The following is a 27,328-nucleotide window of genomic DNA, read 5'->3' on the forward strand; positions in this document are numbered from 1 at the left end:
TGTTAAAAATGTCACACCTTGAGTCTTACATAATATGCATGACTCTATCTGTGCTGGTTTCAATGGACATTGTTTTGAGTAATGTCCTATTTGTCTACAGGTAAAACAAACCCTTTGAGGACATTCGAAAGATCGATGTCCTACCAACTGGCAGTGAAAACAAGCTCCTACAAATTGTTTCTGGCTTGGTTGCGCTTGTAGAGGGTTTTGCTGAATTCTTTGACCGCCATTAGGATTTTTACTTCCGGACTGTTGTGGAAGAAATTGTTTTCCTATTGCCGCAATTACTTCGGCGAAGGTGGCTGAAGAAACTACGTTGTCTGGCACTAATGGGTTTTGTTTTGGGGTTTGTTCAGATCCCTTCCTCTTCGACGTCTCCTTTTTCTTAGGCGGCGTGGTTTCCTTTACCGCGTTGGAACTTTTTTCTTTTGGCTTCGTCTTGTCCTTCTTACTCCTGTTTTTCTTTTTGTTCTTCTCTTTAGTAGGGTGTTCACTCCCACTTGACTCTGGCTCTGACTCGTTCTCTAAGGCCGCTACCTTTTCACTCTTGGCACCTTTTGTTCTGCATGTTTTATCTTCTGTCCTCGTCTCTTTACACGCTGCGGCCGGGAAACGCATGTTGTCTTTGGGTGGTGGGGGTACATATCTCTTGTCTAACTCCCTGGCTTTCTCATAATTTCGGAGGATTTTCTCCATCTGGCTCATAGATTCGAAATAGAGGCGGTCTAATTGTCTCCGGTATTCTGGCGTGAGGCCCTTGTACGCCATCTTGACTTGTTGGCTCCTCTCCAGGGGGCGTTTCATGTGTCCTATGATGAGTCGAAGGCTCGTAAGATATGGAGAAATTTTCTCCCCTTCTCCTTGTGTCCGGCTTCTCAACTCGTCGATGACGTCATCGTCATCTAGTGAGACTAAGTACTCGTTTTTGAAGGCCTTTTTAAATGCTTTCCATGACTTAATCTCTCTGCGCAGCGAACGAAACCAACTACTGGCACTTTTCTTTAGAATAATGGGGAGAACCTGCAACATTTCTTCGTTTGAAAGGGCGGAACAAGACTTGCAGTCTTCTAACCTTTCCAAGAAATATTCGGCATCTTCATCTTCGCTTCCGGCAAATGTTAGGTCCCAATCTTTGAGAATTTTGGTCACTTTCGATCTTCTCTCCAATTTAGTATGATTTCTCCTCCTCTCTCTCTGGCTTGTCTGGCTCTGACTACTGTCACTCTCTGTGTCCGACTCGCTCATTGAGTCGTCGATAAGTGACTTACAACTATCGTATCTACCTTTCCTTACTGTAGACCCTTGTTCTTCCTCATCCTCACTCTTTAGTTTTCTCTGCCTACTATTTCTTGAGTTTTTACTTCTTTCGCTATCTCTACTTCTGACACTATCGCTCAACTCTGGCACGCTTACTCTGTCACTATTACTGGGGACTCTTTCCGGCACTAAGTTTCTATGTGTATAATAAATTTCGTTGCCTTCCGCGGATTGTTTGGCTTTGTGTAGGGGGGATGAAAATCTGGTCTCTTGCAAATGGGTCATCCCGTAGGTTTGGCCTACTTCGGTCCGACATTGGCTTTGTCTAATTTCCCAGTTTGGTGTGGTTTGGCGATCTAGATCCTTCGCTAGGTTCAATAACCGACGCATTTCTGGTGAGAGGTTTAATTTCATACTAGAGGCCCTTAGTTCTGTCATACTCGGCGCCATGGTGGCGGATATTATCGTTTGGGGTGCTGTTGTTATTACACATGTGGTAGTACTTAACTGTGCTACTGAAGTGGTGGGGGAGACCGTTGATATGCTAGCTGTGGTATTAGCTAGCGTTAGCGGTGTGTACTGGGCCATGGGTAAGTCGATGGTCGGAAAAGTTCTACTGTACGACTCTCCTCTCCCCAGGTTCTCATTGCCTCCCCCCTTACTTTGGTTTTCATCCCCTGTTCTCTTTGACCGATGGCTTGTCCCTTTTTCATCGCTCTCTGTCTCTTCACTCCATGACACGTCACCCCCTCTTTTCGTCGTGACATTTCGATAACATTCTTCATAGGGCTCTGGCAGGGCTTCCAGAAGGAAGATTTTGTCAGAAATTCCCGAGTCATACTGCTGGCTAAAGGGAACATTGAGTTCTGGAGGGAATGATAATCTTAACTCAACCCTTAGTAGTCTCTCTCGCAACACTGGCACGGTAACGGCTATTGACAAATTTTGTTGATAAAGGGTTGTTACTACCTGGCCGGGTTGCATCTGAACTATTCTGTTCCAGATTTGTCTGGCTTCTGGAATCTCTATTAATTGTCTCATTCGCGTCACGTAATTGTCCATTTCTGCGATCGCTTTCGCCATCAAAAAAAAATTTTCGAAAACAACAAAAAATTTTAATTGAATTTAGTCAAAAACCCCCTTTGTATATACGGCCCTGAATGACCTTGGATGATCAGTAAAGTATCACACTCGAGGGCCCCCTGGTTCAATTTTAAAATTTTTCTGGCTGACTCACGGCTCGGTGCTCTCTCTCCTCTCTTTCCCTACCACTCGTTCTCTCTCTCTCTCCCGCTGCTACTACTACTACTAATCTGATTCTCTTGCCGTCGCGCGCAACCTTTCTCTTTGCTGCTGAATTTTTAAATATCCCGGCGCGTCGATTTTCCTGACCGTCCGGCGCACTATTTCCAGTCACGTGATAATTTTGAATTTTAGTTCCGGTTGAACATGTGCTCGACACAAAAAAAATTTTTAAGAAATTTCTGAGTTTCCCAATTTCTCCCGTACTATTCAAAAAAAAAAATTTCTTCAGGAATTTTATTCAGTAATTTTCACGGCACTGTTTTCTGGCACTTTTAGAGAAAGTTCAATTTTATTTCAGAATTTTTAAATACGGCTATGACATTGCTGCGAAATTTCTCGCGACAAAGAAAATTTACTCACGTATAGTAAAAATGACGCTACAATTTTATTTCGTCTTCGGTGGGGAAAATATAGCAATTATTTGTCTATGAGTTTTATAGATAACTTTTGTCCGACACTGGCAAGCAAAAAAAATATATAATGATAATATTTTCTCCGTCAAATAATATTATAACACTCTGGCAATACGAAAATTCAAATTTCCGGCAAACAATTACAATATGGCTGACACAGGGAAAAACATGGTACAATAATTCTGGCACTCAAGGGAGTATAAATGTGGAAGTTTAATATGCAAAATTATGTGTCTCAGTCGTGTCTCTTGGCTCGGACTTGGCCCCACGTTGGGCGCCAATTTTTATGACGTTAATTCTAATTTAATAAAGAAATATTTTCAAAGAATTTTCTGTAACATCAAGAAAACCGGCACCTTTTGTATTAAATTTAACTCGGTGGAATTTTTTTATATTATTTAAAAATTCGCCATCAGGCGCCAATTAATTTTTAGATTAATTAATAAACTCTGGACACAATTAACAAACAACTATACTCAAACGGCTAGCAAAACCTCAGAGACACTCTTACTCTCATGAGGGAATTCTGTCCGAGAAAATGACGACAGAAACGCCAACGTTGGGACACGACTGGACCGAGACTGGTACAATACTGGTAGGACTTACCTACGGTGATGTGTAGTCGACACCCGGTTGAACCTCGACTCCTGGCGACGTTCTAGAATGCTGTATTGGTAGGTCTCTCCAAAAAAAAAGGAACACCAACAAATTTCACTTCACAAGAAAAATAGTCTCTTTATTTTTATATTTATGCTTATTATACTAAAATTCTCACACAGTTAATACTTCGCTCTAAATTTAAAAAACTATATAAAGTACTCTCAACCACTTTCCGTAACGACACTCTCACTTTAAACAAAAATTTAATATACTCGTGTATTTTCTCTACCACGAGGCGCGACTAAAATGGTTCAGCACGTGCTAACTTAATTATGGTGGCAAAAGTATTGGCAAGACGCCGACGCTTTCTTTCACCTGTTGCCTCGTCTTCTTCTTGGCTTCGTCTCTCTCTTGCAGCTTCTCCTGGCACTACTCCTCTCTCTCTCACCTACTCGCTGGTCCTGACCTCACATACTCGAACTAACTTGCCAAGCGACACACTTTCTTTTCTACTTGTGGGTCACTTGGCAGTTCGGCACCTACATTACCGCGGTCCACACTCAACACCGGTCGGGGGGGAGAATTATTCAGAGATGGCGTGACGATTCACTCCGTCACAGCACATATATGTATACATATGGGCAATTTCATGTGATAGGGTTTAGCAAAATAAGTAGGGCAAAAGTGATCCAAATATATTTTTTCCATTCATTCCTACTCACTTAAAAATAACTTTTTGAAATTTTTAACTCAAAATTTTGAGTTTTTTGGAACTTGTGGAGGGGAAAAAATCGAAAAACACATTTTTCTCAAAAACTACTGTATGCATTTTAATCAGCTTTGGATATGTTGAAAAGACAATTAAAGAGATTCCAAAAGAAATTTCAAATTTTTTTTTAAAAAATTCCAAAAATCTTTTTTTTTTTGAAAATTTTAAAATGAAATTTTTTTGAAATTAAAAAAAAAATAATTTTGTAGTTCTATTAAAGTGACATTTTTATGTATTTTCTCATTTGTCTTATGTGATCAACTTAATAAAAAAATTTTGCCTGACATGATTTCAGAGTGTGTCACGGTAAATAACTCAAAAACCCTACCCGGTACATTTTTATGTTGTATGTGAATGGTTAATTTTAAAAAACCTGTCAAATATTTTTACAATTTATTACTAGTGGGTTATTGAGGTTGCTAAATAATATAAAAAAATATTTTTAGACAAACAAAAAAATTTGGAAAATTTTAAAATCAAATTTTAGGATTTTTTGAGTTTTTTTACCGTGTTGCACTCTAAAATCATCTAGGCCATTATTTTTAAAAAAGTAAGACTGTTAAAAACGTTACATAAATAAAGTGTGATGTACCGCTACAACGCAACGATCCAAAAAGAAAAAAATTTTAAATTCCAAAATAAAAATTTTTGGATTTTTCTTTGGAAATAATTTTTTTTGACATCGATTTCAGACTTGTATTCAGAAAACCCCTAAGTATTAATTTGCAATTAAATAAATAATTAATTAATTAACCATTCACATACAACATCAAAATGTACCGGGTAGGGTTTTTGAGTTATTTACCGTGACACACCCTGAAATCATGTCGGGCAAAATTTTTTTATTAAGTAGATCACAAAAGAGAATAAAATGAGAAAATACATAAAATTATCACATTTATAAAACTAAAAAATTTTTTTTTTGAAAATTTCAAAAAATTTCTATTTTGAAATTATCAAAAAAAAAAATTTTTGGAATTTATTGAAAAAAAAATTTGAAATTTTTTTTTGGAATCTCTTTAATTGTCTTTTCAACATATCCAAAGCTGAATTAAAATGCATACAGTAGTTTTTAAGAAAAATGCGTTTTTCGATTTTTTCCCCTCCATAAGTTCCAAAAAACTCAAAATTTTGAGTTAAAAATTTCAAAAAGTTATTGTTGAGTAAGTAGGAATGAATGGGAAAAATATATTCGGGTCACTTTTTCCCTACTTATTTTGCTATACCCTATCACATGAAATTGCCCATATATATACATAATTATATGTGCATATAATATTACCGTACGTGACAAATAGCATGACCATGGTTTTTGACATTTTACTCAAAAACTATATTTCTAAAAAATTTGGAAGAAATATATGTTAAAGGGGACATTATAAGGTACTTTTTACAACAAAAGAGAAAGTGGTCACTTCAAAAAATAACCCTAAAAAAAAATTTTGAAAATTTCAAAAAATTTTTTTGAAAATTTTTTTTGAAAAAAAAATTTTGTTTTTATTTTTCTAAAATCGTCTTATCTATATTTACAACCCCTTAAAATTTCATTAAAATCGGTTCAGTAGTTTTCGAGAAAAATAAGTTTTTTGATTTTGCTTTCCCCCTCCATAACTCCCCCAAAAAAGCGAATTTTTAGTTCAAAATTGCAGAAAGTTATAGTCATATGGATAGTAATATATGGGTCAAATTTAAGAAAAATAGATGCGGGGGCAGTTTTTGCACACTTAACCCCCTAAGCCCTTTCTGTAAGTGGGGTAATATATTGATTAGATAACGGGTTTTTAAGGAAATTGAAAATTTAATTTTTGACAAAGTTTTTTGGCAAAAGTTACCATTTTTACCTTCCTTAAGGTACTACTACACTTTAGAAGGCTCCTAAAAGACCAAATTTTTAAAAAAAATTTCTTAGGTCTTTTATTATAAATATTTAAAAAACTCTTTTGCCTATATTAGTACATATTTGGAGAATAAAAATAATGGTTTGTTTTTAATTTTTATTTAATATCATAATCTGCAGACAGCATTCAGATCGAAACTCCAAAAAGTTAGTTGTCCAATTGCGGACAGTTTATCTCAAGATTGACAAATCGGAAACAAAAAATCCAAATTGCTTTTTAAAAAGGAAGGTGTCTTGCATAGAAATCTACTACCAATAATGAAAAATCGACTAAAATAAAAAAATAGCAGATGTTTCAATAATTTGTTTAAAAATACACTATCCCTTACCAATGAAATAAATTAGAATATGCGTGGATTTTACTTTGTAATTAATGTAAGTATGGATGTCAACAATATTCATAATATTGAATAAATAATATCGTCAACTAGTTTAAATTTGATACGGTTATTAGAATTTAATAATAAATAAATAAAAAACATTAATTTTTTCTTAACATTTTTCAAGTTTGACACTCCTCATGGTAAAGGAGGAGGGTCTATAAGGCCTATTTTCGGCCCACTTCGACTTTTTTAAAAAATGAATTAATTGTCATGAAAATCGTCACTCGGGGGTTTTTGGGTCCTGGATTACGAATCTGATGTTAGTTTTTCAAAATTAACATCATATTCGTAATCAGCGACCCTAAAAACCCCCGAGTAATGATTTTCAAGCGAATTAATTCATATTTTAAAAAAGTCATCCGCCATATTGGATCCGCCATTTTGAATTTTGCAAAACTAATACCAGATTCGTAATCAGCGACCCCAAAAACCCCTGAGTAACGAGTTTCAAGCCAATTAATTCATAATTGAAAATTTTTTTACCCTTTTTTATACCCATTTTTTATTCGAAAACCCTTATTATTTAGGGGTTAATATTCTCCAAATACCTTCATTTAACCTTCAATCATCATAATTATCATTTTTCTTTGGCGGAAAATTTATTTCAAGCTTTTAAATAAAAATTTGAAGTGGGCCGAAAATAGGCCTTATAGACCCTCCTCCTTTGATTATTCATTTTTTTCCGTGTACAAAATAGTGAATTGACCTTGAATGAAATGTATAATTAATTATTCTCAAAGCAATATTTAATAATTTAGTTAACTTAACTGCACTGCATAATAGTTGAGAGTAGTAAGAGTAAGTGAAACGGTAAGATAAGTGAACGACCATTAGTGTGAGAGAGAGAATAACTTGTAGTTTTGGAGTAGGTATCTACTTTATGTGCACTGCGTTCATTCTTCGAAAGAACTGGACTGAGTACTAGTTGTTCAATATTCGCTTCTATTATTGACTTGTGTTTTGTACACTGCCGTATTCTTTTAACAATTACATGAGAAAGCAATTTCTCATTCCAATTTTTTATACTCTTATTCCCTCTTAGACTATATAAACACCCAGTGAGAAATTGCCAATAGACTTTAATCGGTCCAATATCGGTCCAATATTGGTTGCCGTGCTGGGCGCCGATTGACTCCCAATATTGGACCAATATGGGCTGATGCTTGGGATGTAACGGCATCGCCAATCATCGGTTGTCAATATTGGTCCAATATTGGCCGAATATTGGCAACCAAGAGAAAAAAATTTTTTTAAATAAATTTTTTTTAATTAAATAATAATAATAAAAAATTAATGTTTATAATTTTTTTGTTTAATATATTTATTTGTTTAATTATTTATTTTTAATAATTCATGTGAATAATAAATAATTTATTATTTATAAATTATAATTATTTAAAAATGCAGCAGCTATTAGAAAATAGCATTCTGCAAAAAAATTCTATCATTGAAAAATCAATGATAGGCGAGAGAAATCCGCGTCTTTAAATAGATTCGCAGATGATAGACAAGAGATATCCGCGTCATTAAACGGATTCGCAGATATACTCTGGTCTCGCGACGAATCTCTCGATACTTATATACACTGGAGTCGCCGTGTCAGTTGCGAGAACGGTTACAGCGTCCCTCTTTCGGCGGAGATAAGAATTGTCACGTAAACTGCGGGTATAATAAGGCGGTCGGTAAAGCGATTTAGCAGTTTACGTGACAATTCTTATCTCTGCCGCAAGAGGGACGCTGTAACCGTTCTCGCAACTGACACGGCGACTCCAGTGTATATAAGTATCGAGAGATTCGTCGCGAGACCAGAGTATATCTGCGAATCCGTTTAATGACGCGGATATCTCTTGTCTATCATCTGCGAATCTATTTAAAGACGCGGCTCCCAATATTGGACCGATATTGGACCGGTGAGAAATTTCTCACTGGGCAGTCTTGTTTAAGCTGATGAATGGGATAACTTGTGTTTAGTCCCAAACTGTTCAGCTATGAAACTTCTAATATTATAGTGTGTACTTGTCACATATTATTCTATAAAGGAGTACTACACTGACTGCATAAATTATTTTTCCATTTTTCTCCGTGATATAATGGAATCAATCGAAATAAAATTAATTACTATTACATGGTTAAACAAAACGACAACTGGGTCAAGAAATCGAGAAATTGGTATCCGAGCCTAGATAAATGGTTTTTTGCATACAATTTCTTTTATAATAATTATTTGATAAATAAATTACTTTTCTTAAAGAAATTATTCTTTGCAGTGAACATTTCTAAAAAAATTATTTGTGTAGAAAACCTGGAGGAATTTCCAGTGAAATTTCTGGAATTTCATACCTTTTCCAGGTTTTCCAGGCCCTTTTTCAAATTCCATGCCATTTCCAGGTTTTCCAGGCTCTGTGGCAGCCCTGTTAAAAATATAGATTGTTTAACTTACATTTATCAAAGGCGGCTCATGTTTACAGTTTAGAAGCTTTCTGCGAAGCAAATTTCCATCCAATTCTAGAAACACTTGATGCAATTTTCTGAATTCTTCAATTTGTTTATTTCCTACTTTTTGCTTTTTTGGAGAATTCCAGTGAATTATCTGAAGAATAAACATTTACTTTATGAAATTGCGGAAAATTTTTTTTATAAACTTGAAAACTTCTACACTGAGAGACCTTTGGGTCAGCAGCAGACTTTCGATAGGCTGCTACTGACCATTTTGAAGGAACGCTACAGGACTATACTTTTGGGTTGCTGCGGTAAAATCTTGGGCGCGTGACAGTCCAAAAGTTGTTCAGCTGCAAACCAAAGGCGGCATAAAGGCGGCATTCCCACTACTTCGGTGAGCTGCTCACCAACATTTGGGACTGTCACGCGCCCAAAATTTTACCGCAGCGCACCAAAACCATAGTGAAGCTGCTGTCACATACGTTGTTTCGCTACAGTCCCAATGGTCTCTCAGTGTAACAATTTATATTTTTCAAATTTCAAAACAATATATTTTATTAGAAAGATTAACCTGCTATTTGTTTATGCAATTTTAATACTATTCTTTATTGAATAAATTTTGAGGGTTAAACTATTACCATATGAATTATATTAGAGAGTTTTCGGAGTTCGTGTTATAGATGCTGTGAGTATATAAGTGCTTACAGCCCTCTAACCGTGTACCCTGAATACTCCCTATTTCATATGGTATAATTTCAGTATTCTGACATTTTAGCTAAGTTTCATACATCCTTTTTAGAATGGACATTTTCATCCCTTACAACAAAAGGATATCTTCAGAATACCCTCAGGTTATAGCCATTGCAAATGTAATTTTGGCGTATGAAATGACTAATGCATATATCAAACATAAATATTGTATCATAAAAATGTTTCACAATGCCTTAATCTCTGCTCCGTAATTAATGTGTTGTTTTATAATTAAATTGTTTCTTAAAAGACAGCTAAAGAAGAATGATTCACATGCAAGAAAAACAAGTTTAAATAAATTTTTAGTATTGCTTTTTTATCCAGTTAGGCTTTTAAAGAAGAGTTGACTTCTTTACAAAGAACCTAATGTGCACATACTTAGTTTAAAAACGTTCCAATAACGTATGTTTGAGAATGTTCCTGGAATATTGTTCAAAAATTAAAAATACTATGAGGCATGCAAAAAATCTTTTGAATTTTGAAGTAAATGTACAATCTTCTTTTTGAATAAATGTTATCGAATTTAAAATTACATTAAAAGAATTCAAAACGTGAGATCCAATATTGTTTGTCCAACAAATTTTAAGTAGGTAATTTTATATTTTTACCATAAGTTATTAATATAAAATTATAATGTTCATTACATTTAGTTTGTTGTTATTCAAGTAGCATACTTCGCTGAGAGTATGGTCACTCAATTGAATATTCCACGTGCAGTCTATTGTGTATACAATATTTGGAAATTCTTTTATTACAGAGTTAATGATGTCCTGGTCTGCAAGGCTTGTTTCAGAAAGTGTTACCAGTACTTTTTTTGCAACTGTTTCCCACAAATGTGTAAAATTTTTCTTTCGAAGACTTTGCAAATGCATTAGCATAACACCACTGTTATAACCATTATTTAATGCAGGCCATGGTCTATTTTGATAAGAAACTGATTTTCTATACCAATTACTCTGATTTTCAACTAAGCCTAACAATTGATTTTCGTTGAAATAATTAAATCTTTTCCATAAAAGACTGATGTCATTCAGTACAGTTAGATCAGCATCAAGAACAATAATTTTTGATTCGTGTATAATTTCCGGTAATACCAGTTTTAAAAGACCGTATACTCCAGAATAGTGTTTATTAGGAATCCATGAAACTTGATGAACCCAGTTTTCAATTTTGTAGTATGTGTGGTATACTGTCAAAATAAGCAGAAAGATAACATTAAATAGAATTAATATACAAATAACAGTAATGTTTAAACTTTTATAACTCTACTTTTTGTAAAACCTGTATTAATCTTCTAATTGAAGATCAACACAATACTTATTAAATAAGAGATTTAAAATTAAAGAGACTAGAATTATCTGAGTGTATGGCTTTTATGCCCGAACGTTTAGCGGACACAAAAATGTTCTAAAATACGGATGTCTTTTAGGGACATAGGGACACTTAGCATCATAGGGATCTATGATGCTCTTTGGACAAGATAGCATACTTAAGATGGTTCAAGGTTTCTCTCAAGAAAATCTTTTAGTTAAAGATAGTTTACATTCTTATTTTTAAGGGAGATAAGGTTAATTCGGTAAAAAAATACGTACACTGAAAAAAATTGTTTCTTTAAAAAAAGCAATTTTTGCCTTAGTTAATAATGTTAAAATCACAAGGCAATTTTTTATTTGAATATTTAGAAAATACGATATGAAATAATTATGTTTTACCTTTTTATTAAATATATTTGCAATTCGAGAGAAAAGGGACTTTTATTTTTATTATTACATTAATAATATTTTACTTTAATTAAATAAAGAAAATAATAGAACTATACTTTATCAATTTCAATAACAGTTATGCATGTGTGAACTTTATAACCAAAATGGTCTAGTTTTATGCGTAAACAATTTTATTAAAAAAATAAAATTAGTAACTTTAAATATTTCAACAAAATTTCCTCGATTCCATTTCAGTAGTAAATTTCTTACTTTGGTATCAATTATTTTTATTAATTATAAAATTAGATTTGACATATGTAAATAATTTACTTGAAAAATGACAAGAATTTGTTACCTTATTAACTAAGGCGAAAATGGCTTTTTTAAAAAAGAAATAGGGGAGGGTAGGCTACATTGAACCGGGTATTTTATAAAGTCCAAGAACTAATTAAATTTTACTAATTTCGATCAGGTTTTTGTATCAAAATTAAGCTGAAGTACTCCTTTAGTTAATACACACGTTACAAACACAAATTATTATGATTAAATAATTAAATTTAATTTTTTTCTAGCCAGTTACACTTTTCTTATTTTGAAGAATGTGTGTCTACATTGAACCACCTCTAATAAAACACTACAATTTACTTCAAAAATAATATTTCCACTTACACATTGTAAAAAATCTTATTTTCCACTCAAAAAAATAGAAAATTGTTATTTAATTGTTATTACTTGTTAATATAGGAGATTAATGTATTTTAATGTCAGGTTAGGTAGGTAAAGTGACAGTTTGAGTTTATCTCGTTCACAATTGTGATGAAAGCATGTCTTCCAGTATTTTTCTTACTAATTAGTAGAGCAGACAATTTTACAACTCTTAAGGGGAGGTTCCCATTGCGGGAGTCAAAAAAATTGATTTCTTTTTTATTGTATTTTTTTAAAGCTATATATATGTAGAATATGTGTGTATAGCGATTTTTTGATCCGAAGAATATTTCGTTTTTATGAAGTCTTGAACTCACCGCCGTCCCGAGCACTGAGTAACAAATGTCAGGCAAATCGAATCAATTTTTAAAAATTTTGCAATTCTGACCTCAGAATCGTAAAGAGCGACCCTAAATACCTATAGATATTTATCATATACGCAAATTGAACAAAGAATTGCAAAGAATACAATTATTGCACAAAAATGTTTCTCAAACCTTAAACGCGTTTTTCTCGAAACAAGATTTTAAAACTGGTGGGCATCGTAGCGTCTAAACTATTTAATCAATCAACTTCGGGTTTGCGGATAATTAAAGGTAACTAAATTCTACTGGGGTTATACCTATAATATGATAAAATTGTTAACAATAGAGATTTTTACAAGAGATCAAATATGTAAAAATAATGCGAAAACGCAGTTTTTTTAAAAATGTGTCCGCCATTTTGTCATTTTATTAACTTTTTAACTATTTTATAGGTATAACCTATTCTTTAGGATGTCACCTTTATAAAAAATTTTGAGTTTTTGTTTTAGACTAAAAATTGCGCAGTGTAGAATGCCCACCGTTTTCCCTATTTAAAAAAACATTATTTTCTAGATGCGCCATATTGGCCGCCATTTTGCATTTTTTTGAAAATGAAATATATATTTTAAAAGTTCAAGAATGTATCTTTATTTAGAAAAAAAAATTACATCGTTAAGTCATAGCCGTTCCTCGCAAAAAATTGTCAAAGTTTGTGTTTATTTTGCCCCCCGCAATGAGAACCTCCCCTTAAAATTGAAAATTCTTTGCTTTTTCGGGTGGTTCAATGATGCCGCACTCACTGTATTCACATGACATTCACAACAAAAATTGTTTATAATAAATTTGTGTAAGATTTAAAGTTCTTTATCACATCGGAATATTGAAGTTGACACCCTAAGCGAAATAAATCGCAAGTTTACTAATTTTTAAAACTTCCTATTTCAATAAAAAAACGTCATTATAATTCCACCAAATTTTTTGTTTTGTACGTGAAAAACAGTTTTTTTTAGTTTTTCTTTGTAAATAATAAACCTACGTGCCCGAAATTTTTGGACATAGTTTGTTTCAGTAAAACTAACTTATATATTAAATAAGAAAAAATTTCACTCAGTCATTTCTCAGAAAATTGAAGTGGTTCACTGTTGACGCTGGTTTAATGTAGCCTACTCTCCCCTAATTGCTGTGCGTGTATTGCTTTTGTACTTCGTTAAAAATTTCCTATGTAGGAGAGAGAGGGGCAAGACGGGGTACTTAAGGTGTAAAGCGCAAAAAAACGAAAATTATCAAATATACATTTTATTTAATAACCATCTTTGGGAATCAGTCTGTCGTAATAAAGGCGTACAAAGGCCATCTGTTTCTTAAAAAAGCATGAAATTAATAATATGGAAAAAATTGCAAATCTCCCCATCTTGCCCCACCGGCGGGCAAGATGGGGTACTAAAAAAGCAACCTATTTCTGTCGACAAATTTTACAAGTGAAGGTTGCATCTTCATCTTTGTCATCGACACAAGCACAACTGCAGTGAACCCATTGGCCGCAGACAGAACAAGCAGCCCAGCCTTCATTTGAGTCTAAATAATAACCATTACAATTTATAGAGACAAGGTGTATTTTCCACTTTACCATCGCTAATTATTGATTTAACCTGACAAGCTTTTTTCTTTTTGGTCACTCTTATATTATTCAGTCTTGATTTAAGTAGTTTTCTTAACTTCCCTTATTTCTCTTTTCTTTTGCTTCATTTGTGTACTCTGTCTTGCCCCACTCTCCCCTATACCCTATCTTGCCCGCACCTACGAAATTGAATAAAACGATTAATAAATTACTACAATTTACGATTCAACAAAGAAAAAAAACATATGCTTCCCTTCTTCCGTAACCCTCGCCAGTTAGAAAAATTTTTATATAGTTCATTAACTGTTATTATTAAATAATAAACACCTCCTAAAAAAGTGAAAAAATTACAAGAAATTTGTCGAAAACAGTTTTTTTTAGTAAAACAGATAAAAGATTTGTTCTCATGGCTTTTAGGTTTTATAAACAAGAAACTATCGCCTCGGTGCAGTATTATGTAAAATATAATCGCGAAATATAATATAATTTGGAATAATAATGAATTATAATGTTAAATATTATAATTATTATTAATTATAATAATATTTATTAATTGAACAATAATTATTAATAATTATAATAATTAATTAATAAATAAATAATAATTAATTAAATTAATATTAAAAGTTAACATAATTAATAAAATTATTAAATATGATGCAGTGTCAGGAATATTTATTGCACATTTTAATTATTATTTATTAATTATCTATAGTAATTTTGAAAACATTTATAAAAAAAATTTTCTATTTAACTTTCTTTAAATATGAATGTTACAAATAATAATATATTTATACTAAATAAATATAAATATTTATTTATCAATTGATAACTTAATGTTAATTATTATTATTATTTGAAACAATTATTATAATTATAATTATTATAATATTATTTAATTAAGTGAACACGGTAATAAATAAAGATAAACTGAATATTGTGTAAAGATTGATTCAAGCTTGAATCAAGATTAGATGTTCGAGCTTCACTCATAAAGATTGACCGAGTCTTGAATCGAGCATGGGACAAGCATTGGGTCCAATGTTGAACCAATATTGAACTAATATTGATTGACAGTGATGTAAAGACTGCTTCTACTGTAAGTTACCCACACTGAGCGTTCAAGACTCAATCAACCTTTAATCTATCGTCAGCATTGGTCTTTCGCGCCTGGGTAACCTTCATTTTTACTTGTTTAATTTCATGAATTTTATTAAAATTAAAATGTAAATAAAAACCCAAAAAAATAATAGATTTGTTTCAGTAAAAGTAGCAGGAAAAAATGAAAAATTCACCTCGACTGTGGAAAATGGCTAGACGTATCGTGATCGACATCTCATTTAAAAAGAAAAAAATATTTTCAGTCGGGATTTTTTGGAAAATATAGAAAAATATTATTGACCCGCGCACGCGCTGCTCTCGGAAATTTTGCGAAATTTTTATAAATAATTATTGAAAAAAATGTTTAAACATTAAAAAAAGGGTTATGAACGGTTTGGTATTGACTTCTCATTTTGAGAGAATCAAATATTTCGGGTTCATATTTGGAGGGATGATAGAGGAATTTCACTCACTGAGACGCGTCTCTCTCCGTTTTTGCAATAATTTTGCCAGGAAATTATGTCAGTGGAGTAATTTGAGATTGAGAATTTCGTTAGTTCAAGTCGCGACCACTTCCGAGAATTGACGCCACCTCCTTGACCACTGACACATAGATCCACTTGTCTGTGTGCTCACCGTCATATTGTCTCACTTTCGCCAAAATTAAAACTTTTTAATTTTCTTTTTCAATATATTTTTCAAAAATTACCTGCAAATTTCGAGAATATTCTTTATCATCATGAATTCTCCTAATTATCCTGATAAATCCTATAACGAGATATCAGAAAATAACGCGTTTAAAGATTTGATAATAAAATATTATTTTCCATATTATTATTATTATTAATAATTATAATATAAATTATTTCAATTTGTAGTAATAATTTATAATTTTTATCAAAATATCGTAATTAATATTATTATTATCACTTATTAATTTTGTTATTACAACAAGAAATTCAAAAGAGCAATAATAAAAACAGTAACAAAATTTTATAACTAAAAAAGTTTCAATAAAATAAATAAATATATAAATATGTTTGAAAAAAGAAAAGTTTTTTTAAATTGAATCTGAAAAAGTAATTGAAACGAATGTTAGTTTCGCGCCTTTTTGCAAGTGCTTTGAACGCAACAGTGTTGCCAAGTCGCGACCGCATGCTTTCCTTGCACTAGTAAATTCAATGGAAAATCACTTCAGTTTCGACTTTCAAAATACAATAATTAAAAAATGAGCATCGTTACCTACACTGAAATTTGTTTAATATTATTTTTTTTATTTATCCCTACAACATACTAGTTTTTGAGAAATATTTATCGAGTAGTTTTCTAGATATTAATAAAAATGTGTCACTTTTCTACGTTCAGCATATGATTCCTATGTTAAATGTTGAAACTTTGAAGCAAAATATCTCAATTTTTAGCATCGCAAGGAGTATTGAGTTTTTTATCACACATAAAGCATATAAAAAGGAGCATTTTCCCAGAATTTCAAAAAATTCTATCGAAAATCGATTTGCCGGAGAAATACCTTAATTCGTTTGTTAAATAAAGCCGGTACCCCGTCTTGTCCCAATTTCCCCTATATAAATAAAAAAAATTTAATTCCCTTTAATATCGTCACATAAATGTTGACCAAGGTATAGAAAGGAATTAAAAAAGACATAATTTTAAGTTAGATATAGAAAGGTATTCAATTATAAATATTGATATTTATGGCAAATTTGATGCTCATGAAGTCAATTTTTTAAGAATAAGTGAAATAAAGGAACGTAATAATTAAAATTAAATAAAGTTTTAAGACAAATTTTACATTATACGTGATTTACATGAAAATCACACAGCACCGAGAATTTGTTCCCCCACAGCACCGAAACTTTCCTAAAAATTTATTAAATATTTAATTCTGATATTATTAATGTGGAATACGTATTATTAATAAAATGAGATTTTAGGCCATTTTTTCCACAGGTTTGTTTATTTGTTTATAACAACGTTTCGGTAGCTGCCACTACCCTTATCAAGTTTATAAATATTATACACTGCAAATAATAGTTTTAAAATTAATTATAAATATAAAATATAACATTTTTTTTGTTTAATATTAAAACCTGGAAAAAATCGCCCAGGCGCGAAGTGACGCCCAGTTCAGGCTTTATAAAGATTGGCCGAGCATTGGTCAACATTGATTGAGCATGATTAGGTCTAATTCGAAAAGTTCGGAAGTTAAACAGGAAAAAACAAAGTTCGTTACGTGTAATCATTGTGGTGGCTCGAATCATGATTTTAAATTATGTAAATATAAAAAGTTCAAGTGCAATTCGTGCAAAAAATTAGGACATTTGGCTAAAGTGTGCAAGTCCAAAGATAAACAAGAATCTCAAAATCATCTTGTTGAAGATGAAGTGTCGTGTTCTACCATCGACTGTGATGATCTTTTTTCGGTTAATGACTATAAGCAGCTTATTTTAGTGGACATGTTTATCGGTGATATAGCAGTGAAAGCTGAAATTGACTCTGGTGCAAGTAGATCAGTGCTTCCCGAATCTCTTTACCGCGAAAAACTTTCTGAATATAAATTAGAAAAAGTGGACACTACGTTACGTTTGTACGACGGTACTACTGTTAAACCGCTAGGACAAATTGAGGTTATGTTGTCAAAAGGTGTCAACAGAAACGTGGTTAAACTATTAGTCGTCAGACGTGGTTGTCGAATGTTGTTGGGAAGGGATTTAATGAGTGTTTTGGGGTTCGAAATCACACAGGTTAATTCGGTTAGTGATGATTTTAAATTGCAAGAAGTGCTCCGAGAATTTCAACCTCTTTTTGACGGGACCACCGGTAAATATAAATATAGCAAAGTTGACATGAATGTCGTTGATGGGACCAAGCCAATTTTTTGCAAACCGAGACCTGTGCCATTTGCTTTTAAGGATGAAATGACTAAAAAAATACGGGATCTTGAAAGTCAACGTTTCATCCAGGCAGTTGATGACGCGGAGTGGGGGACACCTTTAGTTGCAGTTTTAAAAAAGGATGGCAAAATTCGTGTGTGTGCCGACTACAAGGTTACGATCAACAAGTGTCTTGAGGATGTCAAACATCCAACTCCAAGGATCGAGGAGTTATTCGCTTGTCTGTCGGGTGATGTTAAATTCACAAAATTGGATCTTGCCAACGCGTTTAATCAGCTCGAGGTTACGGAGGAAACGGCAAAACTTTTGACTTGGAGTACTCATCTGGGTTTGTTCAAGGTGAACAGAATGCTATTCGGTCCTAAAACTTGTGTTGCTATTTTTCAAAAAATAATTGAAAAAACTTTACAGGGTATTCCTTATGTTGCTATTTTTTGTGATGATATTGTTGTCACAGGTAAAACTTCAGAAGAACATTTACAAAATTTGAAGCTTGTTTTTAAAAGGTTGTCCGACGCTGGTTTCAAACTGAATTTTAAAAAATGTAGTTTTTTTCAGGACGAAATTCATTATTTAGGTTATATTATAAATGGCGAAGGTCTTCACAAGAATCCAGAGATGATAGAAGCTATTCGTGCTGTTAAGAAACCAGAAAATGTTACCGAATTGAAGTCATTTTTGGGTATGGTCAATTATTATGGAAAATTCGTTCCACACTTGGGCCAGATGCTGAAGCCGTTATATGATGCTACTACGAGACAAAATTGGACATGGACTGCCAAGGAAGAGACTGCTTTCAGTGACATTAAGGAGGAAATTGCTTCGGATGAATGCTTGGTACATTATGATCCTACCAAGAAACTCAAGTTGGTTTCAGATGCATCTAAAGCTGGAATTGGTGCTGTCCTTCTTCATGTTTTTCCAAATGGGGATGAAAGACCCATCGGCTTCGCTTCAAGAGTGCTACGATGCTCCGAGAAAAACTATTCCGTGATACACAAGGAAGCGCTCGCTATTTATTGGTCGGTATGTAAATTTTATCAATTTTTGGTTGGAAATAGATTTGTTTTATGTTCAGATCATAAACCATTGTTGGCTCTATTTGGGGAGAAAAATGGAATTCCGAAAATGGCAGCTGGAAGACTGCAACGTTGGGCCGTTTTTCTATCTTCATTCGACTATACCTTGGAATACATTAAAGGAATCGACAACGGAGCGGCGGATGGACTTTCGAGACTCCCGAGGCAGGTCACTTCTGGAGTAGATGAATCCAAAGACTATTTTAATTTTATCGTCGAGGACAACTTACCAATCAAATCCGATGATTTGAGACGCGAATTGAGAAAGGATCCAGTTTTATGTAAGGTTTTCTTATTCGCTCGAGACGGATGGCCGACTCACGTTGATCCTGAATTCAAGCCTTTTTTTATAAGAAAAGACGAAATAAGTATTGATTGTGGTTTACTTATGTGGGGATATCGTTTAATTATTCCTGAGATTTTTAGATCGTCATTGTTGGGAGAGATCAATGGTGGACACATAGGAATTGTCAAGATGAAGGCTCTTGCGCGACAGTACTTCTGGTGGCCAGGACTGGATCTGGATGTCGAGACTTTTAGAAAGAATTGCCAAGCTTGCCAATCTATTGCGAAAACCCCGGAGAAGGCCGGATTGATCAAATTTAACGAAGTCAGCAAACCTTTCGATCGAATTCATATCGATTTCCTGGGACCGTTCCATGGTAAAATGTATTTGTTGACTATTGATGCCTACTCTCGTTGGCCTGAGGTTTTAGAGATGAGTCGAATCGATTCCCAATCTACAATTTCGAAATTGCGCGAAATTTTTGCCAGGTTTGGTATTCCAAAGGTCATTTTTTCGGATAATGGTAAACAATTCACATCAGAGGAGTTTCAAACCTTCTGTAAAATTAATGGCATTGTTCATAGGACTTCAGCTCCTTATCATCCTTCGACTAATGTTTTAGCAGAGAATGCAGTCGGAAATTTCAAGAGGGGAATTTCGAAGGCCATTTTCGAGAGGGATGTTTCAACGATTGGTTTACTCACATGTATTTCGAGATACCTTTTTTATTACCGAAATGCACCTCACTTTTCTACTGGGGAGAAAGAAAGGACGTATCTCTGCAACCCCGATCCTTCGGATCCGGATTTTAAGGTCAAGAGACACACCGATCAAATTATTAGTTCCAGTACTCAAGAGGGAAGAAAATTCATACTTCAAGTTCCTGTGGATACTCAACGTAATGTTTCGGAAATTTTGAGTGATTCTTTACTCGACCCTTTACCTAGTGAAATTGTATCTTTGAGTGAAAAAAGGAATTTAATTCTTCGAATAATAAATCCGCGAGTGATGGACATTTCACATCGAATGAAAAACAAAATCTTTATTCACCGGTCAGTGTAATTGAAAGACGTTCAATAAATTTTGAACATAAATTGTCTTCACCATTGATTAACAGTCGACCAAAAAGACTCACTAAACCTGTTAATCGATTAAATTTGTGATTTGTTAAAATATTAGATATTTTCAAATCAAGAATGGAGGAATGTAGTATGTTGTACTAAAATATATATAACTATTTCCATTTCCTGTATATAGAGTGCGCTATTATGAATAATCCCGCCTTTATATCAGTATTCTCTAACCAGCCGAACATGTAACTTCTTATTTTTGTTGTTCTCAATTGAACTCATATTTCGAATATATATCGTTCAATTCTTTCATGACATTACAATAATAATAATAAAATAATAATAATAATACTTATTATATTATTTAATAATAATTCATAATAAAAACAATCATTTTTAAATAGTATAAAAAATTACTAAAAAATATCAGAAATAATATTTTAATATTAAATAATTTATAAATATTTATATCTAATTTATATCCAATATTGGTAAGTGCACACGGTAATAAATAAACTATCAAGATTGATTAAAGCTTGAATAAAGACGGGATGTTGAAGATCCACTCACGAACATTGGTGTCCCATGCTGAACCAATATTGAGTGACAATGATATAAAGACTGCTTCAACTCTGGGTTACCCACGCTGGGCGTTCAAGACTCAGTCAAGTTTCAACCCATCGTCAGCACTGGTCTTTCGCGCCTGGGCGTACTTACGTTATAAAAAACTTTATTATTTTATTTTTTAGTTAAATTTAAACTTGGTGTAAACTTTAAAAGGTTAATTTTCACCATCTTTTTTAAAGTTTTGTTTTTATTTATTATTACAAAATTGTCAGTAATGTAAAAAATTAGAGTTAAAATTTTTTTTATTATTGTCAAAATATTAAAATTGTAAATAAATAAAAAACATGATGATGGTTTTATCCATTCACATGTTACAGCTGTAACTATACTAAGAGAACAGATATTAATTCTATATTGATGATGAGATGTTGGTAATATAGAAACTCTTGATATCAAATTAATGCACATTATTCAAAAATCCTTGATAGATATTTGCTAATTTCTCGATATCCGTTTTAAAATTAATTGAATTTTTTTCTTTGGCAATATATATCATTTCGAGATATTTTCTTTTGTAATAATTTTGTTCTGTATTCAGAATTCTTACTTCATTGAAATTAAAATTGTGATTGTTTTCCGAAGACGGCAATTAGACGAATACACGACAAAATCGTTCAGATTTGTCTATTTGCCTAGGCAGTAAGCTTAATGCCCGACAGTAAGCTTATTGCTCGATGAAGATTCTGCAATTAGACGAATCACATTAGAATCCATTTGCAGTGCACAAACGTCCTATAAAAAATTAATTAAAAACAATAATAATGATAATAATATAATGATAATAATATAATGATAATAATATTCCTTGACTCATATAAATTAATTCTCGACTTAAATAAATATTGCTTGAGTAAAATAAACATTTCTTAACTGAAATAAATCATTCTGGACAGAATTAAATATTTCTTGGGTAAAAAAAATATTTCTTGAGTCTAATAAACATTTCTTGGATCAATTAAATAATTCTGGACAGAATTAAATATTTTTTGAGTAAAAAAAATATTTCCTGAGTCAAATAAATAATTTCCATTTTCCTAAGAAATATTTTTTTTCATCCAAGAATTATTTCTTTTTGAGTCAAAAAATATTTATTAGACTCAAGAAATATTTTTTTTACCCAAGAATATTTAATTCTGTCCAGAATGATTTATTTCAGTTAAGAAATGATTATTTGACTCAAGCAATATTTATTTTAGTCGAAAATTATTTATATGAGTCAAGGAATATTATTATCATTATTATTGTTTTTAATTAATTTTTTATAGGACGTTTGTGCACTGCAAATGGATTTTAATGTGATTCGTCTAATTGCCGAATCTTCATCGGGCAATAAGCTTACTGCCGGGCATTAAGCTTACTGCCTAGGAAAATAGACAAATCTGAACGATTTCGTCGTGTATTCGTCTAATTGCCGGCAGTAAGCTTATTGCCTAGGAATTAAGCTTAATGCCGGATTCTTCTAGTTGCCTACGACATATATACATCACTACAATTAGAACAAGGTACTTTGTAAATAGTATTAATTTTTTGTTTCATTTCGATTTTATCTTTGGTTGAGTGTAAAATATTTTTTGTAGTGTGTTTTCAATTGATTGTACTATTCTTATGTTAAATTTGTTAAAAATGTTATAAAAAATATTTTCTAGTTCTTTTATATATGGAAGTGAGATTGTTATAATGTTATTATAATTATTATTAGGCAAAATTTTTTTATTGTTATTAGTGATTAGATAGTTATATCTTTCATTAATTTTTTTATTTAGTACATCGAAATGTACTAAATAACCAAAAATGGTTTTCCAATCGATGTACTAAATAAAAAAATTAATGAAAGATATAACTATCTATTTACTAATAACAATAAAAAAAGGTCGTAGCAGTATAAGCATGAAAAAGTGCCCCCTCTTGGATTAGGTCCATATTTAGGGAATAACTTTGACCTATTATGAGACTTATTTTCACCAAGTTTCAACTCGAAAAAAAATTTTGCTTTTGAGTTATACAATTTTTTTGAAAAATTCAAAAAAATTCAAAAATTTTTTTCCATTCCGAAATGGCTGAACCGATTTTCATGAAACAATTTTTTTTGTACAATACAATATAAACAGTTGAAAAAAAAAATTGTCGACCAAATTCAAACAAAAAAAGTCAGTATAAAGTCAGTAAAAAAAAAAAATTTTTTTAATTTTAAAAAAAAAACATTTTTTTTATTGAAATTTTTTTTGCACCACCGCCATTTTTTTACATAAGATAATAGTCATTTCAAAAGTAACATATATTTTTTGCAAGATGTTTGAAAGGGTACTTCATACTTTAAAAAATAAAAAACCAATTTTTGGCCCCTAAATAGTACATATAAACGAGGGGCCAACATTTTTTAAAATTAAATTAAAAATTAATTAATACTTAAATTAAATTTCTAAAAAAGTTAATAATATATGCCTGTTTATTGTAAATATTGATTTTTTAGTATGTACAAGGTTAATTAAAAAAGTAAATGGACGTACACTACCGTCGGGAATTACCGGTACGGCTGCACGCTCACGGCCCAAAAACATGTCAATCACTGAGAAAACGATTTATTTGATTCAAAAAAATTTTGTTTGAATCAAACTTAAAATATCTTTGCTATACAGTCAAACAAATTTCAGTTTAATTCAAACATATTTTTTGGTTCATTTATAGAAATAATATATTCAATTCAAACATAATTTATGGTTGATTTTAAATTATTTCTAATCAACATTTAAGTTTGGATCAAACATAACATTTTTAAACATATTCTTTGCTTAAACCAAAACAGAAAATATATTTGAATTAAACACAATTATTCAAACAAATATTATTTTTGAATCAAAGCAGTAGATATTTTCTATATATATTGGGATCTCACGAACCGATTAAGATTTTTAAACTCTTATGGTCTTAAGTTAAAGATAAAACTTAAATCTAAGTAAATTTCAAATTTTTTCTACAATTTTTAAAAAATATGACAATGTTGAAAAAACTTCAAAAAAAAATTTTTTTTTTTGTAAATTTTTTTGAAAAATTGACTAAAATATCAATATTTACAATAAACAGGCATATATTATTAACTGTTTAGAAATTTAATTTAAGTATTGATTAATTTTTAATTTAATTTTAAAAAATGTTGGCCCCCCGTTTATATGTACTATTTAGGGGCCAAAAATTGGTTTTTTATTTTTTAAAGTATGAAGTACCCTTTCAATCATCTTGCAAAAATTATATGTTACTTTTGAAATGACTATTATTATATAGAAAAAAAATAGCGGTGGTGCAAAAAAAATTTCGATGAAAAAAAAATGTTTTTTTAAAAAAAATTTAAAAAAAAAATTTTTTTTACTTACTTTTTACTGACTTTTTTTGTTAGAATTTGGTCGACAATTTTTTTTTATCAACTGTTCATATTGTATTGTACAAAAAAAATTTTTTCATGAAAATCGGTTCAGCTATTTTGAAGAGAAAAAAAATTTTTGAATTTTTTTGAATTTTTCAAAAAAATTGTATAACTCAAAAACAAAATTTTTTTTCGAGTTGAAACTTGGTGAAAATAAGTCTCATAATAGGTCAAAATTATTCTCTAAATATGGACCCAATCCAAGAGGGGGCACTTTTTACATGCTTATACTGCTACGGCCTTTTGCCTAATAATAATAACATTATAACAATCTCACTTCCATATATAAAAGAACTAGAAAATATTTTTTATAACATTTTTAACAAATTTAACATAAGAATAGTACAATCAATTGAAAACACACTACAAAAAAATATTTTACACTTAACCAAGGATAAAATCGAAATGAAACAAAAAATTAATACTACATATTTACAAAGTACCTTGTTCTAATTGTAGTGATGTATACATTGGAGAATCAATAAGATATTTACAAACTAGAATGACAGAACATGCTAGAGATATCAAAAATGGAAAAAAAATACAGCTCTAGCTACACGGAAAAACCTTTGAGAAGTCTGCCTTCCCACTGTCACAAAATTTCGCTTCTCACTGCATGGAAAGTCTGATCGCCCGCCACTGGGTGCGTAGCATTACCGTTTTCGATAGACAAACTTCCCAAAAAGTTTAGAAAATTACAACTGGGTACGTTGGTCACCCAGTTTGGGAGTGCAGATGAACAAGTTTAGTGGTGGCGCTGACGCATAAGTTTCGGGTGAGCAGACTGCTTAAAGGTTTTTCCGTGTACTTATGCTTCGGAAAACAATCACAATTTCAATGAAGTAAGAATTCTGAATACAGAACAAAATTATTACAAAAGAAAATATCTCGAAATGATATATATTGCCAAAGAAAAAAATTCAATTAATTTTAAAACGGATATCGAGAAATTAGCAAATATCTATCAAGGATTTTTGAATAATGTGCATTAATTTGATATAAAGATTTTCTATATTACCAACATCTGATCATCAATATAGAATTAATATCTGTTCTCTTAGTTTAGTTACAGCTGTAACATGTGAATGGATAAAACCATCATCATGTTTTTTATTTATTTACAATTTTAATATTTTGACAATAATAAAAAATTTTTTAACTCTAATTTTTTACATTACTGACAATTTTGTAATAATAAATAAAAACAAAACTTTAAAAAAGATGGTGAAAATTAACCTTTTAAAGTTTACACCAAGTTTAAATTTAACTAAAAAATAAAATAATAAAGTTTTTTATAACGTAAGTACGACTTTTTCCAGGTTTTAATATTAAACAAAACAAATGTTATATTTTATATTTATAATTAATTTTAAAACTATTATTTGCAGTGTATAATATTTATAAACTTGATAAGGGTAGTGTCAGCTACCGAAACGTTGTTATAAACAAATAAACAAACCTGTGGAAAAAATGGCCTAAAATCTCATTTTATTTTTATTATTTACTTGCAATATTCAGAATATTTAATTGCAATGTTTATTGAAAGTTGTGTAAAGATTTAAATGTCCCGATTAAATAAATGTTTATAGCGCAAAACTTTTTTTGTTTGTAAAGAACTAATTGCTCTAAACCTTTCTCCTTTAAATAATCAATTAGAAATCCATTTATTGTTGCATTTGTGCAGCAGTTGAACTTTGACCTCTGTGCTTATGGTTTAAAAAATTCGCTGTGACAGCAAGAGGATTTTCGGTGCTGTGGGGGTGACAATGTATAAGTGTTTCAATTTGTCTAAATATTTTAAATAAAAAGAATTAATACGTCCTATGGAGAATCATCCATGTTCTTCAATTCTGTTCCGTAATTTCGTAAATATCGTTCAGACATGTATGTGATTGTCATCCAATTTAACTCCCGATCGTATCCCAGTAAGAAGTATGGAATTGAGAAGAATTGGACATTTTTAGCTTTTTACAGAAAATGTTAAATTATCAATTTTTTTGAATTCCGTTTCTGTCCAATTCCTATGTATTCCTTTTTGAGGCAAAGATTTCTTGAAAGTGAATTCCAATCAATTCCGTTTTAATATTTCTTTAATTTTTGAATTTTTGTTAATTCCGAAATACTGTGTGATACTCGGTAAGTTCAATTCCTGTCTATTCCGTTTTAATATTTTGTAATTTTTTAATTCCTTTGAAGTTTGCAACACTTTGAGATACACGGAAAGAAAAAGTCCGTCAACCATTAATGGATTAGTATATTACTTTGAGACGGGACTCTTTTTCCGTTGATGGTTACTTAACTTTACTTAACGATTGAAAACGAGTCATGGATTGATTAGAATGCCAGTATGTGACCAATTGTTTTAGATTTAATGCTGAATTGTTATCAATGGCTGTTTGAATGTTTACGAATCATTAGTGAAAGTTTGTGAAACGTTAGTTGACTCGTATTCTAAATCTGCGATCTTCACTAGCGCATTGTTGCGCAGTGTACCGATGCGCATTTCTTCCGGTTTCTCTATAGTCCATGTGTTTTTGCTGTCTGCTATACATATCCCTATATACTATTATGTGTAATGTGAATATTTAACTTAACTAACAATTTGCAGTTGAATTTCGTCTAGAAATTGACCTCGATGAAAATATATTTTCTTTTATATTTCTCGCTAATTAAAAAGTAGTTATTAGTGCA

At 31.5% G+C, this 27,328-nt stretch overlaps 1 protein-coding gene across 5 annotated transcripts in view; it reads right to left on the reverse strand.

Annotated features, from left to right (window-relative positions):
- The window catches only part of LOC122501114 (LARGE xylosyl- and glucuronyltransferase 2-like), a 302,535-nt gene that overhangs the window by 122,240 nt on the left and 152,967 nt on the right, over positions 1-27,328 (reverse strand). For all 5 annotated transcript variants that reach the window (XR_006301545.1, XM_043610387.1, XM_043610388.1 and 2 more), the window contains 2 exons: positions 10,458-11,002; positions 9,065-9,214 (listed from right to left, as the gene is read on the reverse strand). Coding sequence is in view for 4 of the 5 variants with exons in the window: in XM_043610387.1 (XP_043466322.1) it covers positions 9,065-9,214; positions 10,458-11,002 (695 nt within the window). In the remaining variant the exon portion in view is untranslated. The remainder of the gene's footprint in view (positions 1-9,064; positions 9,215-10,457; positions 11,003-27,328) is intronic.

This window comes from Leptopilina heterotoma, unplaced genomic scaffold (genome assembly GCF_015476425.1).
Source record: "Leptopilina heterotoma isolate Lh14 unplaced genomic scaffold, ASM1547642v1 Lhet_201, whole genome shotgun sequence".
NCBI lineage: Eukaryota > Metazoa > Arthropoda > Insecta > Hymenoptera > Figitidae > Leptopilina > Leptopilina heterotoma.